The sequence below is a fragment of the Limanda limanda genome, chromosome 13, assembly GCF_963576545.1.
Source record: "Limanda limanda chromosome 13, fLimLim1.1, whole genome shotgun sequence".
Classification (NCBI taxonomy): Eukaryota; Metazoa; Chordata; class Actinopteri; order Pleuronectiformes; family Pleuronectidae; genus Limanda; species Limanda limanda.
The window spans coordinates 2828545-2844352 of NC_083648.1; the positions used below are offsets into that span (position 1 = coordinate 2828545).

The 15808-nt window shown below is 40.4% G+C and overlaps 2 protein-coding genes across 2 annotated transcripts in view; both read left to right on the forward strand.

Annotated features, from left to right (window-relative positions):
• The first annotated feature begins 402 nt into the window (after window positions 1–402).
• On the forward strand, window positions 403–9039 carry lactb2 (lactamase, beta 2). The gene is made up of 7 exons (XM_061083971.1): window positions 403–617; window positions 1664–1824; window positions 1926–2046; window positions 3095–3273; window positions 7444–7592; window positions 7812–7899; window positions 8438–9039. Exons 1-7 carry the CDS (start codon window positions 496–498, stop codon window positions 8479–8481), a joined length of 864 nt encoding a protein of 287 aa, XP_060939954.1. The 5' UTR covers window positions 403–495; the 3' UTR covers window positions 8482–9039.
• A 1195-nt stretch (window positions 9040–10234) lies between these two features.
• The window catches only part of LOC133017779 (nuclear receptor coactivator 2-like), a 48480-nt gene continuing 42906 nt past the window's right edge, over window positions 10235–15808 (forward strand). Inside the window, exon 1 of the mRNA XM_061083965.1 lies at window positions 10235–10375. The gene's annotated coding sequence lies outside the window, so the exon portion shown is untranslated. The remainder of the gene's footprint in view (window positions 10376–15808) is intronic.

A 15808-nucleotide genomic window follows, 5' to 3' on the forward strand; every position in this document is an offset into this window, starting at 1 on the left:
TGACTTGTGTCTGTTTTCTTCCTGTTAATAAAGTTTGTCTTGGTAGTTTTCCTCTTGTTGAGCGTTAGGAACAGAAGATGTTCCACCTCGTTAAGATCTATGAGACTTATCGTGAATTGTGAATATCAGATAAAATGTCATTGGTTGATAACAAAGACAGATTAATTTGAAAAACATGTATAGTAGCTGCAGTGACTGCATAACAACACATGAATTAGTAACACAGAAGAGGAGGCACAACACACATTCAAAATAAACCATATACCACCACAAGAGGCATTGTGGAGTTGAAGCTTTTACTTTGAAGTCTTCTCCGTCACACAGTCACACACACCGGAAGTAAACATTGATGACGTGGATACCGCATCCTGGTCGCTTCCTGGTTGCTTCTTGTGTCCACCTCTCTCACTTACTGCTCATTGTGTGGTCGCTGTGTGTTTGTTGTGTGTTTGTTTCTCTGATTCTCCGGTGAACCACGGTCCTCCGGCCCCGGTCATGAGCGCCGTCCTCCCCCGGATCGAGCAGCTCTCCGCCCGGGTGGTCCGGGTGCTGGGCTGCAACCCGGGTCCGATGACTCTGCAGGGGACCAACACCTACCTGGTTGGCACCGGGCCAAGGTGACGTCACATGACACACTATATATATATACCTTTATATATAGATAAACACATAGATCTATATATAAAGGTATAGATATATATATGAGGGGGAAAGAACCTCAAAACAAACTCCACTCGGAACTTTATATATTGTTTTTTTCTCTCTTGCAGCGTTAACTATCTGCAGAAATGTAATATAAAATAATCCTAGTAATGTTTTCACGAGTTTGTAATTATCTAAAATTAGTTGTTTCTCTACCCTAGAATAGTTCCTTTATATTTAAATACTTTATATTAACATCAGAGTGGGTCCTGTCTACGGAGGCAGCCATGTTTGTTTTCTACTACAGTAGCCCAGACTGGACAAACTAAACATCTATTGAGTTTCTATGATAACTGTAGCTACCACAGGTTCTCTGTCATGTGTGTAAGAGGGGGGGCTGAACAGTTGATAATTGAGTAGGATTCGTGCTTATGAATGTCAGGGTTCCTACGGTCATGAAAAACCTGGAAAAGTCATGGAATTGTTAAATGTGTATTTCCAGGCCTGGAAAAGTCATGGAAAACAATAAAACCCCAAAAGTTTTGGAAAAGTCATGGAAATTTGTTATATTCATATTTTCACGTCGTTCACTTACGCTGAGTTTTAAATAATTCATATGCTTTTAAAGAAATACGTTCAAAATATAAGCAGGCATACTTCGGTTTGTGTCATTTAAGGTATACTGTATGCCTTGGAATTCTGATCGTTAGTTAAAATACTACATTTTGTAACTTTTTCACGTACACACCGAGATTTCACAAAATGTTGGGTCATGGAAATTTGGTTCAAAGTTATTGAAAAGTCATGGAAAAGTCATGGAAATCCATTGGTCAAAATGTGTATGAACCCTGGAATGTGGATGAATCAATCGGTAAGAACAGGACCTGAAAAACGCTGATTTGCAACGAGGAAATCAAGGCGACATTTTTTAAATAGCAAACTGATCAAGTAAGTTGAACAGAATAGAAATAGACGTACAGAAAAGTCCAAAGAGATTAAAATAATACATTTGTGGTTCCAGACGTGTGCTGATCGACACGGGAGAATGTGCCAGGCCTGAATACATCAGCAGTCTGAAACACGCTTTGACCCAGTTCAACACCAGCATCCAGGAGATCATCATCACGCACTGGCACCACGACCACACGGGCGGCGTGGAGGACATCTGTAGGGACATCGCCGGTGAGGGGCAGGTTCAATGACCCCCAGGGCCTTTTAACCACGTTTTAAAATGGTTACTCTCCATCTCTGACCACCACATCCTCCTGGTTTCCCTCCTGCAGGTTCTGATGTGCGAGTCAGCAAACTGCCTCGGACCGGGCAGGTGGGAGAGTCGTCTGGAGAGAAGAGCTTCACCTACCTGAAGGATGGAGACCTGGTCCAGACAGAGGGGGCTACGCTCAAGTCAGTTCACTTTATATGTGTTCAATATGTAGACGGCATTTCAATCTAGCAGCACTTCATAAGAAATCAAAACAAAAATGTATTGAGAATGGAGCTATGTTTCAAATCTCAGGGTTCCTATGGCCTGGAAAACCTGGAAAAAACCTGGAATTGTTAAATGTTATGTGCCCACAGGGACCAGTTCCATTAGTGTTATATACAGTGCACGTGTAAACAACTAAACTGGGATTTGTGACAGTCGCACCAGAAGAAGTAGAATATAAACAGTTCAAGACAAAATCAATAAACAGAAACACAAAACAATAATAATAAACTTTTATGTAACACTTGTTAAAATCATAGTTTACTAAGTGCTTTGACAGCAAAGCAAGAGAGATGCAAAGTGAGACAACTACGTTCAGGTTTTAAAACAAGGTGTTCAAGTTAAATGAATTCTATAGAGATATGTCACATGAAGACTTGAACTCATAAAACAGTAATATGATGGTAAAAATAAACAAAAAGTAAAAGAAAACGATAAAAACACAACATCACATGGAAAGTCATGGAATTGTTAAATGTTTATTTCCAGGCCTATAAAGTGCTTAAAAAAAATTAAACCCCAAAAGTTTTGGAGAAGTCATGGAAATTTGTTTTATTCACATTTTCATGTCGTTCTTTACGCTGAGTTTTAAATAATAACCTACTTTTAAAAGAAATATGCTCAAAATATAATCAGGTATACTCTCTCATACTAATTGAAAAGTTGGGTGGGGAAGCAGGATAATGCACTATGCCAGGGAAGTGTAGATTTAACCATGCTTGACTACAATACAACAGTCAAAGACCTCAATCAAACTATTGTCTCATTCATTTGTGTAATTCAAGGTATTCTGTATGTTTTGAAATTCTCATTGTTTGCTTAAAATACTAAATTTTGTCACTTTTTCATGTACACACCGAGATCTCACAAAATGTTTGGTCCTGTAAATTTGGTTTAAAGTTATTGAAAAGTCATGGAAATCCATTGGTCAAAATGTGTATGAACCCTGATATGTGTATTTCCCAGAGTGCTGTTCACCCCGGGTCACAGCGACGACCACATGGCGCTGCTGCTGGAGGAGGAGCAGGCGCTCTTCTCTGGAGACTGCATCCTGGGCGAGGGCACGGCCGTGTTCGAGGACCTGTACGACTACATGAGGTCTCTGAAGGTCCTGCTGGACTCTCAGGCCGACCTCATCTACCCCGGTGAGTGAGCTGCAGCTGGTGTCCTGTGTCGTGAGAGGCTTCCTGTGTGTGTTCACAAACACACACAGTCAGCACATCTGGGAGCTGCCGTTAAATGTGGGTCTATAAATGAATGATACTTACAACTAGGGTCGCAAAGGGGCGGAAAGTTTTCTTTTTCTCATCTTATCCTACAGAACAATGCCACGTGCACTCTCTCATGTGTGGAGACATTTCACCCCATCCAATGTAGAAGGAAAGGCTGTGTACATTTGCAAATACTGTGCAAAGACCTATGTTAAGAATGACACAACGATGCAGAAGCATATAGTCAAGTGCCCAAAGTTTCCTCAGGACTCAAATCAGCCTATGACAAAACAAAATGTTTATATTTATGTCTGTATATGACAAGGTAAATACAGTTAGTATAAATTACCTACAACATTTTCAGTTTATTCCCGTTAATTCCTGTATACTCCCGTTAAATCCCGTTAATTCCCATGGAAAGTTTCCAACTTTGAAAATTCCCGGAATTTTGCAACCCTACTTACAACTCACAGACACATCAGTATCTGTGTTGATGTTTGCTCATATGAAAACTTTTATTTTACAGAATAAACACTGCAGGTTAGATGTGAATTTATGTTTATATTTAAAGTTAAAAGATTTTTTGTTCTAAATTCAACTTCCACCTTATATATTTTACTTGAATTATCCTATTTTTATAGTTATCGTTACATTTCTTTGTCGTAAAGGTTTGATAACATCTAAGGAATCATTGACAAAGACCTATACCAGCTCATATATCAGTATTGGAAATTTTTTACTTTCTTATATTGGTATCGGCCTCCAAAGATCTGTGTTGGTCAGGTTCTACTAATAAGAGAGGAGTGAGGGTCAAGTGTTTTCATGTGAGGAAGTGTGTTGGGAGTAACTGCAGTGTTGTGCCCCCCTAACGGCACCTCCCGCCCCCCCTGGAAGGTCAAGTCAATTATTCATTTTATTTTTTATTTTTTAATATGGCGCCAGATTTCTACATAAATCATTTTAAGGTTACATTACCTATAAAACAGGTCTATAGTTTGCATTTCTGTCTCGACATGGTCGCGCGGTTAGAGTTCTCCTCTGCTCTCTGTATCACACACACACAGGTGAGCTACCTCCCACCAGCGGACAGAGAGCATCCATCTGAAAACATGTCGCATGAACCACCTGAGAAGCAGTTCAAAATATCCACGTTTTTTAGCCGGAGGAGGAGCTCTCCTGCTCCGGGTCCGAGTTCAGAGAAGAGCCTGAGTGCTGCACGCCCTGCCCCAGACAAGAATCTGCTCAGTCACCACCGGATGACAGGTTCTGACCCAGCTTGGCTGTCAGAGGGGCAATACTCCCCCTGGTTGTACAAGACTGATCTTGATAACTTAAGTATTACACCGGACGCCGAAGCTCCGCGCCGCGCTGTTCTCCAGCGCGCAGGCGCCTGGCTGTTCTCACGGGAAGTGCATTTCTCAGCGCCGGTCAGCCCGCGATTCTGCTTTCTCCGCTTGTTGTATTTAACCGTGAACGCACCTCGCCTCGCAACCTCAGCCTGAACCATTATTAACCCCGCTGCGTCACTTCCTTCTATCACTGTTTAATCTATTTTCATCGGACCATTGTTCAAAACCGGCAAATCTGACGTGAAAAGATTTCATTTATAGACGGAAGTTTCAAAACAGTAACTTAACACAAACGAGGGTTATGGCGAAGTGCTCTATTCTAACGAGTCCTGTTTGATTGCTGTGGTAACAGTGATTTCAGGTGGTAGAGACGTCGTTATGCGGAGATTGCTAGTAGGATCTCGACTTTAGTCTTCTTTCACTTTAAGCGCCTGCTCCATGACGTCTTTACAGCGACTTCAACCACTGCGTTTCCGTGTTTTCCTGAAAGGGCTTCGTGTAGACGAGTTAAACATAAGTACCGGATCCAAAAATGTTTCCGGATTCCGGCAATCCAGGTTACTCATGAAAATCAGTAAATACATACATTACATACATACATATATACATGCATGCATAAATAAATAGATAGCCAGATAGATAGATAGATAAATTACAGTTCATAGAGAATGAATAGGGGATTATTTCAGTTTTCTTTTTGGTTTTAGGCAGTGGTGGGAAGTAACAAAGTAGAAATACTTTGTTACTGTACTTAAGTAGATTTCTCACATATCTGTACTTTACTTGAGTATTTATTTTCCTGACGACTTTTAACTTTTACTCGCTACATTTGAGCACAAATAGCTGTACTTTCTACTTCTTACATTCTCAAAACTGGCTCGTTACTTGAGCAGCGGAGGTTGGCGGAACGTGCAGCTTTACGCACGGCGCCCCTCTCTCTCTCGCTCTCTCTCTCTCCCTCTCTCTCTCTCGCTCTCTCGCTCCTGCAGGAGCTCGGTTCAGTCTTTATTATTAGGGCCCAGGCACTGACAGACATGTGGCCCTATTCAAATTGTAAGGATTATTATTCAGGCAAATTAATTGGCTTTTTGAGGGCTTTTATTAGGTGACTTTACATCATTTTTTGAAGGTATTCCTTTTTCGATTCACATTCGTTTTCCCTTTCCTGCTTCGTGTCAACATCTGCACATAAATACAAAGCTCGAAGCAGCAAGTGGTTAACTTTTCTTAAAGAAAATATTGGAAGTAGTTGGTTTAAACAAAAACTGTTGGCAAATAGACTATCATAGGTTGGCCGTGTCTACTTAGTCTTACACGTCCACGTAAACAAAACAAACAGATTTAAAACAAGTCGAGATGGAAAAACAAACAACACAACCAATTATATAAGCAAACGCAAAAACAACTTTCAGCCAACACAACCAAAAACAAACACTGTGTCATGGACTACTACTACTGCATATTCACGCACACAATTCATTATTTTAATGGACCTCCCAAATGGAACCCTGGGTAATCAGGCTCAGTTTTCCACTCACTATAATGCCAATATAATTTTTGCAAAGATATTATATATCTATATATTGCCAATTCCAATCCTTAGTCGCCCTTTGTGCTGACTCAACACAACTTAGAAGCTGTTGAGTCTTATATATGTATTGTACAAACTGGCTAATGTGTACAACTTCAGGCAGGGTTGTGTCTTCACTTTGTCGTCCCTACAGGCAAGATACCCTACAGGTGTATTGTCACCCTGCTGGAAACAAATGCAAACACAACCGCAGGCCCATTCAGTGAAGATAGTCTAATGATAAATAAACAGGCTTACATGTAGATTCGTGGACAAGCTGGCGGGCAGGTATACAGGCAGGTAAACATCCAGGCAGTTAAAATGCAAAATACAGCTAATAGACACAAAAGGTTCATTTGGTCTATTAGTGTTCTTAGGTAGAATCAAGAGGAACTTGTTTATTCTGTTGTGTTGATTCTTTGTTGTCTCTAGAAGTTCAGATACCACTTGTCCAAAACTATTTTAACCTCAGCATCTCGGGTTCAAAATTTGTAAAATTATACATTATATATATAGTGTTATAATTTTTTAGTCAGTTGAAATAAAATTTGGTACTTGTACTTTTACTTTTGATACTTAAGTACATTTCAACACCAGATACTTTTGATACTTAAGTACATTTAATATGAGCAACTCTAAGACTTTAACTCAAGTCATTTTCTGACGGGTGACTTTTACTTTAACCTGAGTCACTTTCAAGTAAGATATCTGTACTTTTACTCAAGTATGGCTTTCAAGTACTTTATACACCACTGTTTTTAAGAATGTTATGTCGCATACGTAGTCAGCATTAACAGGCAGTTGTGAGAGGAAACCAGACCCGGCCATTTATAGTCTCCCTGCCAGTCCTACAGAAGGGACAAACTGGACAAACACATGACGTCCTCTGAGCATCACAGAATAGCCTGTCAGCGCCGAAATCCAATGTACAGTTCAAAATCATTAAAAGAAACACAATAACATCATGATTCCTTTAAGTTTTTGTGTCCGTGTTTGTCTGTAAGCCTAGGGGAAACACTGAACTGCCTTGCTCAAGGGCACCTCAGTGGACAAGGGGAGTTCTGAAAAACTTTCTTCTCTTATGATTTCTGATTTTTTACAATCAATCGTTATTGTTCCCTGTTGTTCAACGTCAGTCTGAGGCTTGTTCATTAAAAAGTCTTTGGGTGGCTGTTGTCTGCGCAGGTCACGGCCCCGTGGTCCAGGACGCCGGCGCCAAGATCAGACACTACATCAGCCACCGGCAGCAAAGGGAGCAGCAGATCCTGGCGGCCATTCAGGACGGAGCAGGAAAGCCCTTCTCCTCCATGGAGCTTGTGAAGATCGTGTATAAGGTCAGGACGAAACCCTTTGTGTGAAAAGATTTCCTTGGAACCTTATGACACTAAAGCTAAAGGATTAGATCTATGGAAGCGACCTTAAAAGGACAAAGCCCTTCCACCAATCACACAAGTCTCTCTTCTTTGTTTACGGAAGGGATAATAGCCGTGCTCGGTTTTCTCTTGATTCACAGTAAGAATGCTTCTAACAGCTTTTCACCTCTTCTCCTCCAGGAAACCCCTGAGCACCTGCACCAAGCAGCTAATGTCAACCTGGTCCATCACTTAAAGAAACTGGAGAAAGAAGGACAGATTGTCTTGTGTAAGTAACTCTCTTACCACTGAAGAATTCATTCTGCATCAGTTTACATAGTTTATACAGATGCTCAAGTCAAACTAAAGCAACTTCGCCAGATTAAAATGAGTTTCATGATTCCGTGACGTGGAATAGAGAGAATGTTTCCTCTCTCATTCCCACTCCTCACCCCGAACGTCTGCCAGCTTCAACGGTCCAGCAAGTGAAGCTGAACTGTAGATCAGTCAAAAAAGACTTAGAGGTTAATTAAAAACAAACTGCTTATCTCCAATATTCAGCAGGAAACTTTAAAAGTATGGATGTATAATATGGATTGAAGGATAGACTGAATAAATCCCCATGTGTGGCTGCAGAGGGCGCTGCTGCTCAGTGGAAGTTACATAGTGTCGCTTTAACCAAATCAGAGAGTCTCAGACAGTTTGGATTTTATGTGTGAATATGAAAGTATGTCCATGTGCTGGAATGTAAATCAAAAGCTACACTCACTCAATGCCATCTACATTTTTTCATACTCTAATTATTGTTTTGTTCTTGTTTTTTACAGCTGATGAGTCCTCAGAGAACATCAGATGGAAGAGTAACCTGTGATGTTCACCAAGACGATGAGGAAACGGACTCTGAAGATGTTTTCAGACATGTCCTGCACGGACTCGTTCACAGCAACAGCAACAGACCAAGCTGGAGGCGGAGCAGCAGGAAGTCGAATCAGACTCAACGACTGTTAAAGATGAAACGTGTTTTTCTAACCTCACCAACATTTCAGCTTCTCTCGCCTTGATAATTAACCTCACTGTGACCTGTGCTGCTCAGATATACCTCCAATCACTCACTAGGGGGCAGTATCTGCTAAGTGATTTTACTGGGTGATAACTTGAGGAGTAAAATGTTAAGCTTTGCATTTTTGTTCCTGCAAAATTAACCAAGATTTTTTTTAAAGATGAAACTCGAATGTGAATCAAGTTTAATGTGAATTTAAACTAATGAATCCTCATCATTGTGCTGCTGGTTATTGTTCTGACCACAAATGAGGATTATTGTGTATTTGTGATAATTAAGAGATCATTCCAAGGTAGATAGTGATATTTATCTATATTCTGATAACAAATAATAAAAATGACTAATATAAATAAATATATTCGTTGTGAACTTTTGACCCCAGTTTTCATGTTGACTCACAGAAGGGATGTGGTCGGTGTGGGGACTTTTCTACACAAAGTGATAATTTCTCACTAACTTGACTGAAGGCAGCGTCATCACTTTGAACTTTGTACACATCAGACCTGTGAACCCAGCCAGAGTTCCACAGTAACACACTGATGTGCCCACAGAGACCAGTTCCATTAGTGTTATTCACAGTGTACGTGTAATCCACTAAACTGGGTTTTGTGACAGTCGCACCAGAGGAAGAAGAATATAAATATTAACAGTCCAAGACAAAAATAATAAATAGAAACACAAAACAATAATAAAGTTATTTTATTTAGCACTCTTTAAAATCAGAGTTTACTTAATGCTTTTACAGCAAAGTAAGAGAGATGCAATGTGACAAGGAGGCGAGACAACTACGCTTAGGTCATAAACAACGTGTTCAAGTTAAATTAAAACATATAGAGATATGTCACATGAAGACTTGAACTCATAAAACAGTAATATGAGGACAAAAAATAAACAAGTAAAAGAAAACGATAAAAACAGAACATCACATGAAAGCAAGTCTATAAAAATGGGTTTTATGAAGTGATTCAAAAGAAGTCACAAAAAAAGGTAAGAATATATTATGTTATGATATTGTAAGAATAAGGAAGAGTAAGTATAAGACAATGTTCTGTTATAAGAATAAGAGTTCGCAATATAAGAGAATATTATTATAATAATAAGTTAAAGTATTATAAGAGTGTTATTAGAAGAACAAATAAGAGCAATTATAAGAGTTATGTTATGTGTGATATAAGAATATAATAGTAATTATTATGAGAGTACATATACAGGTATATATATATATATATATATATATATATATATATATATATATATATATATATATAGTAGAAGGTGGGGGGGAATATATTATGTTATGATTTTGTAAGAATAAGGAAGAGTAAGTATTATTAGAGAATGTTCTGTTATTATAAGAATAACATATCTTATGTTATTATAATAAGTTAAAGTATTATAAGAGTATGTTATTATAAGAACAAATAAGAGTAATTATATGTTATGATATTATAAGAATATAAGTAATAGTAGTTATTATAAGAGTACATATGGGGGGGGGGGGGGGGTGTACAGTCAAACATAGGCAGCAGGACCGTGGAGTCTCGGCTCAGTGGGGCCAGAGGCACCAGAGAGCAACATGGCGGCTCCGGCCCTGGACGCCTCCTCGTCCCGCTGCTGACCCGCGTCACGACCCGAGTCCCGCACCGGACCGCACAGACCGACCCCCGGTCCCCGCACAGCCCGCACAGGGCTCCTCGACTCCCGGGTAAGTTCCCCGTCGGTCCCGTCACTTCCAGACATTTAAATAGGACACCTTCCCCCCCCTTAAATGGCGCCGCGACGTCCCCGTGACGACACGTAAAGGCTCGTGTTGACCCGGGTGAGAGAGGCAGGTTAACCCGGGTTAGAACGCGTGTAGTGTGTTGAACCAGCAGGTTGTTTCCCACTGGGACCAGGCTGGTTAACTGGTCCGGAACCACAGCTGCGGGGTTGATCTGCGTGAATCTGCGGGACCACTTCCGGTCGTCAGGTGTCAAAACAAACTTTCAAATCCTGGGGGGATATTTTTTTTTTTCGTGACACGTGTTTGTGTTGATTTGTAGTTTGAATTTGAAGTTTGACGTTTTCAAGTCTCAACTTCCTCAAGTGAGTCGAGCCTGGCCGGGCATTTCCTCTTTGGGTTTTTCAAAATAAAACCTCGCTTTTCAGCAGGTTAGTGAGCTGTTCGCTGACTCAGCTCGGGAGACTGCGTGTGACGACACATCGCGTCACAACAACGCGACTTGACTGGGCTAGTTTGAAGAAAGGCATCAACAGGTGGAACCCCCCCCCTCCCCCTTCCGACCTATCGAAGTCGACGCCGAGCGGCAAACCGATTTTTAAAAGACGTACTCATCCTAGCAAGCAACGAGACATGTGATGCTAACGGTACACACGTTAAAATAACAAAAGGGTCATTGGCGTGTCCAACTTCAGCTCTTGTTGCTGGGTAACAGCAATATGTGCGGGACCCGGGCCACGACGGAGGCGGTCTACGTCACCCGGGTAGGCTAGCTTGTCCCAGTGATGATACTTGGCTGTCCGATTACGAAGGGTTCCTCAAATGTAGTTGACAAATGCGTCCTTCCATCCCCGATAAAACAATGTCTCCAATGGGTGGAGCCAGGCTAATCCCAGAATTCACCAAGCGCTAAGCGACAAACCGACTTTTAAAAGACGTAACGGCGCCTGCAAGGTGGGCGTGGACTTTAGAAATGGAGGAAATAGATTTATATATAAAAACTAGATGTCTCGTCTGCGTTGCCGGCCAACGGAGACGAACGTCCGCACATGGCGGCCATCTTGCTAGGGCGCAGCTCGCTCACCCATAACATTGTGTTGGTAGTGATAAATAACCATAACTTGCTCATCTTCAACTGATTTTTAAACGGTTTGGTTTGTTATAAACGTCAGAGATGTAGATATGACACTGCATACTTATGAATAATTATGTTATTTTCTAAAAAAAATGAATAATTTATGCAGTGTCATAACTACATCTCTGACGTTTATAACAAACCAAACCGTTTAAAAATCAGTTGAAGATGAGCAAGTTATGGTTATTTACCACTTCCAACAACATGTAATGGGTGAGCGAGCTGCCCCCTGGCAAGATGGCCGCCATGTGCGGATGTCCGGCTCCGTCGAACGAGACATCTAGTCTTTATATATAAATCTATGATGGAGGACATGAGAGCTCACCAAAAGTAAAGCCAAGGCGTCTCGAGTGCATCCCCTGCTTTTATTTTGAAGCGCAAGTCGTCCAGTGTCCAGTCTGGTTCCTGTTCACTCTTGTTTATCAGTCCTGGGCATCGAGGTGAAGAGACACACGTTGATCTCTGTAATATTTTATTTTTTACACAAAGTCGTAGTGATGCGTTATTAAAGAATCAACTTTGAAACTGATCCTGGACAAAAGTCTGAATTGGGTAAAAACTAGATAGAATTAATACAATTGACAGAAATCCCAATGGGAAATAAAAGCAGGTTTAACATTAAAGGGTAAAAATAAAAGACTGAGATAATCAGCAGTTCTTTTCATATTCAGAAATTGTGCGTATCAAGCAGAATTCCTCCTCCCATTGCACATTGACCACTAGGTGCTATATTGCTGTATGTGTTTATTGGAATATAAGTACAGCTCAGTTTAAACCACATTAACCTGCAGTCAGTCAGTCAGCTCAGTTGCAGGTGTGATAATTTGTCTTTGTTTGCTGTTGTGCTGGTTTGTCTTTGTTTGCTGACGTACTGGTGTGTTACCATGGCGATCCTGTGCGTTTGCCTACGTGACAGGTGTCATCAGACTCCTCTGGATATGTTATCTTTTGAGGGCTGTACTTTTTTTTTTTTGGCCATTTCCAGCTTATTTGCTCTCCTCTGCACCCCGAGGTGAACTTTGAAAAAGCATTGCAACATGTGCAGCAGGTTGCCAGGTTCTGTGTGTATCCCCCCCCCCCCACCCCTCAGCAAGCTGATTCCTCTAACGTTTGTTTTCTTAAATAGTTGAGCGGGTCCAGAAGTGAAAAACACACAAATGTCTCATGCTTGTTTTCTATGTTCAAGGATCAACCTGGATCTGTTTCTATTTTGGTTTTGTTACCGCTTTATTATGATTTGGTCAACTCGGCTTTAATGTAGCAGGGGGAGTAATTTGTCGACTTAAATAAATGTCAGTACGCTTCAATGCATTTCCAGTGCCAAAAGTACCTTAAAGTGCTGCAGCAAGAGTGCAGGAATGTACTTAAGACCAAGATCTTAACATGAGATTGGCAGCTTGCCCAGAGTGGGATCCTTAGTCGCTTGAATTCACTAAACCACGTGAGGGCTCAGATAAAGTCCTGACCAATGGCAGCAGCAGGAGCAGCAGGAGAAGGAGGAAGGGCAGAGGCTTGACTGTGCACTTCTCTGCAGCCGGTTTTCCACCCGGTCTTATCCTCTGCAAGCAAATCCACGCTAGAGAAAAAGTGGTATGCTCATTTTAAACCAGGGGCTGGGGAACCTTTTCTAAAATCATTCCTCTAACATCCTGCGTGGGCTGTAGATAGATAGATAGATAGATAGATAGATAGATAGATAGATAGATAGATAGATAGATAGATAGATAGATAGATAGATAGATAGATAGATAGATAGATAGATAGATAGATAGATAGATAGATAGATAGATTACTTTATTCATTTAGTCGTCATAGCAGCCGGTATATTTGAATACAATAAAATACAATACAATAGAATAAAATAAAAAATATTGAGGTAGAAAGAATAAAATCAGAAACACAAGATAAATAGGTAGATAAGGTGCAGTGGCAAGATGATGGTAATAGTACTGATGATATGATGGTAATGTTATTGTTAGACAGTATATAAAAATAGTACAGTATATATAGTATATAATATAACTTAATATATATTTATATATGATAGTAATTATACCAATATAATAGCAGTATATAGTAATAATGGCAGCAACAGTATCTATAATAATAAATATAATAATAATAATAATAACATGTACACATGTATAAATATGTGTATATAGACTTATATATACAAAGAATATACAAAGAGTATGATATAATATTATATGATATATAGTAGAGGTATAAGTATAAGTATTTGACTATACAATAGATAATATAATATACTATGAGCGTAAGAATATGTAGACACAGTGTGCAAAAGACAATATTATTGTATAAAAACTAAATTGTACTAAATTATTTAAGAGAAAAATCCCTCTAACCTCTCTGATGCAGTTGCTGCAAGTGCTTATCTTTTACAATGCACCGGATGTCAGATGCCATTGATGATGATGATAAATGATGATGATGATTTATGATGATGATGATTTAGGGCTGTCACCTTTTCAAAAAAAATCCAGTTTGAATGAATTATCAAACCTTCTTCCTTGGCCCATACCTCAGCGTTAGTGAAAGTTATTTTGAAAATAAAGAGCCATTATTCCGACATCTGTTTTCTTTTCTTGATGCTTGGTCTAATGTTGTTTCTATTGACTCTCGGTATGCAGTCAGACAAGTTCACCCTTACCAGCTGATATGAATGTGAACATGTAAAGAAGTCGGACAGCATTGTCCTTGTCGAGTGTTTGAGAGAAACGAAACAAACCCGCTGGAGATTTCTTAGTCGGCTCAGATTCTCCAGAAACATGTTTCAAGTTTTCAGAGGAAGAGTTCACTTCACACCGTTTGACATTTAGTTTCTACTCAGAGGTTTTTTATTACGTGTGAGTGTGTGAGAAAGCTGCTCTACTCAACTGTGTTTGTTTATGTCTGTCTGGCTTCTCACTACCACCTTATCTCACACACACACACACACACACACACACACACACACACAGACACACACACAGCCACCTGGCTTTCTGTCACGCAGCAGAGACAGTCGTCTTCCAGGTCTGATCCTCCTGAGACCAAGTGCTCTAATTAACCAGCGCCACACACACACACACACACACACAGACACACACACACACACACACACAAACACACAGAGACACACACACACTCTCTCTGAAAACCTGCTGCAATTCCAAACCCCACAATTACTGTAATAATTCCTATTCCAGAAGGTCGATTGTAACAAAACTATTGAATATATATGTATGTGTATATAATATATTATACTCTATGTACACGCATAATCTCTACACTGCTCATAGCATTTCCAATAGAAGGCTCTGGTGAATACAGCTGACAAATTAAAGGAAAAAACTAGAATAAAGTGAGTGCAGCCACAGATTTTTCCACATGATCTGCACGGTACAATAAACTACAGGTAGATACAAATTCTGAGCAGGAGGAAATCACTGCTCATGCTCAGCTGGGAACTGTTCTAGGATCAGAGAGTTACGTGAAGTCTGCATTGAGATTCATGGGAAATCTCACTTGATCGAGTTTCAGACTCTCTCTGCCTTTCTGTCCCAACAGGAAGGATTTTTTTTTTAGTATTTGATTATCATCTCTTACACGTATCAGTCTGAACATGCTGCAAAAATAAACAAGCCAACACGTGCACAGTCAGCAGGACCTTCCTGTGAGCGAACCTCAGTGAAAGCTGTGCAGGGTCGAAGCACCAGACCCGCGAGCCAAGTGTAGCAGGTTGCATAACAAGCGCTAATTTGGTTAGCTGGAGCTGAAGGTGGCTGTAATTCTCCTGCTCTGTGACAGCACAGCTGAGTGAGAGGGAGGAAAAGTCCATGGGCCTCCAGCCGGATAATACAAGCTAATAGCATAACAGGCTTTTGCAGAACAAACGTAGGCCGTGGCCTGAGCTGTAACTGTGGTGTTCACCCATTCTTTTTTTTTTTTTCCGAGGTGGGTGACGTTGTTGCTAGGAGGTTAAACCAGTCCAAGAAGCACTGAGGTGGTTATTTAGGGCCAAAATAGTGAGATTGTGTTTAAATTTAATAGTGTGGTTTAACATCACGTTTAACACTTCCCCTGATTTCCACTTTCGCAAAATCCGAAACTGTAGAGAAGTGTTTGATTTCACCATCAGCTATGACATGTGTTGCATCAGAAAGTAAGATCAGAATCCGGCTTTGAGGCTGACACAGCTTGGCTTGTTGTGTTTTTAATTCTCCATCGCACATCTGTGGCTGCAGGCCGCGTGCTGGGAGGAGGTTGTAATAATAAAAGCG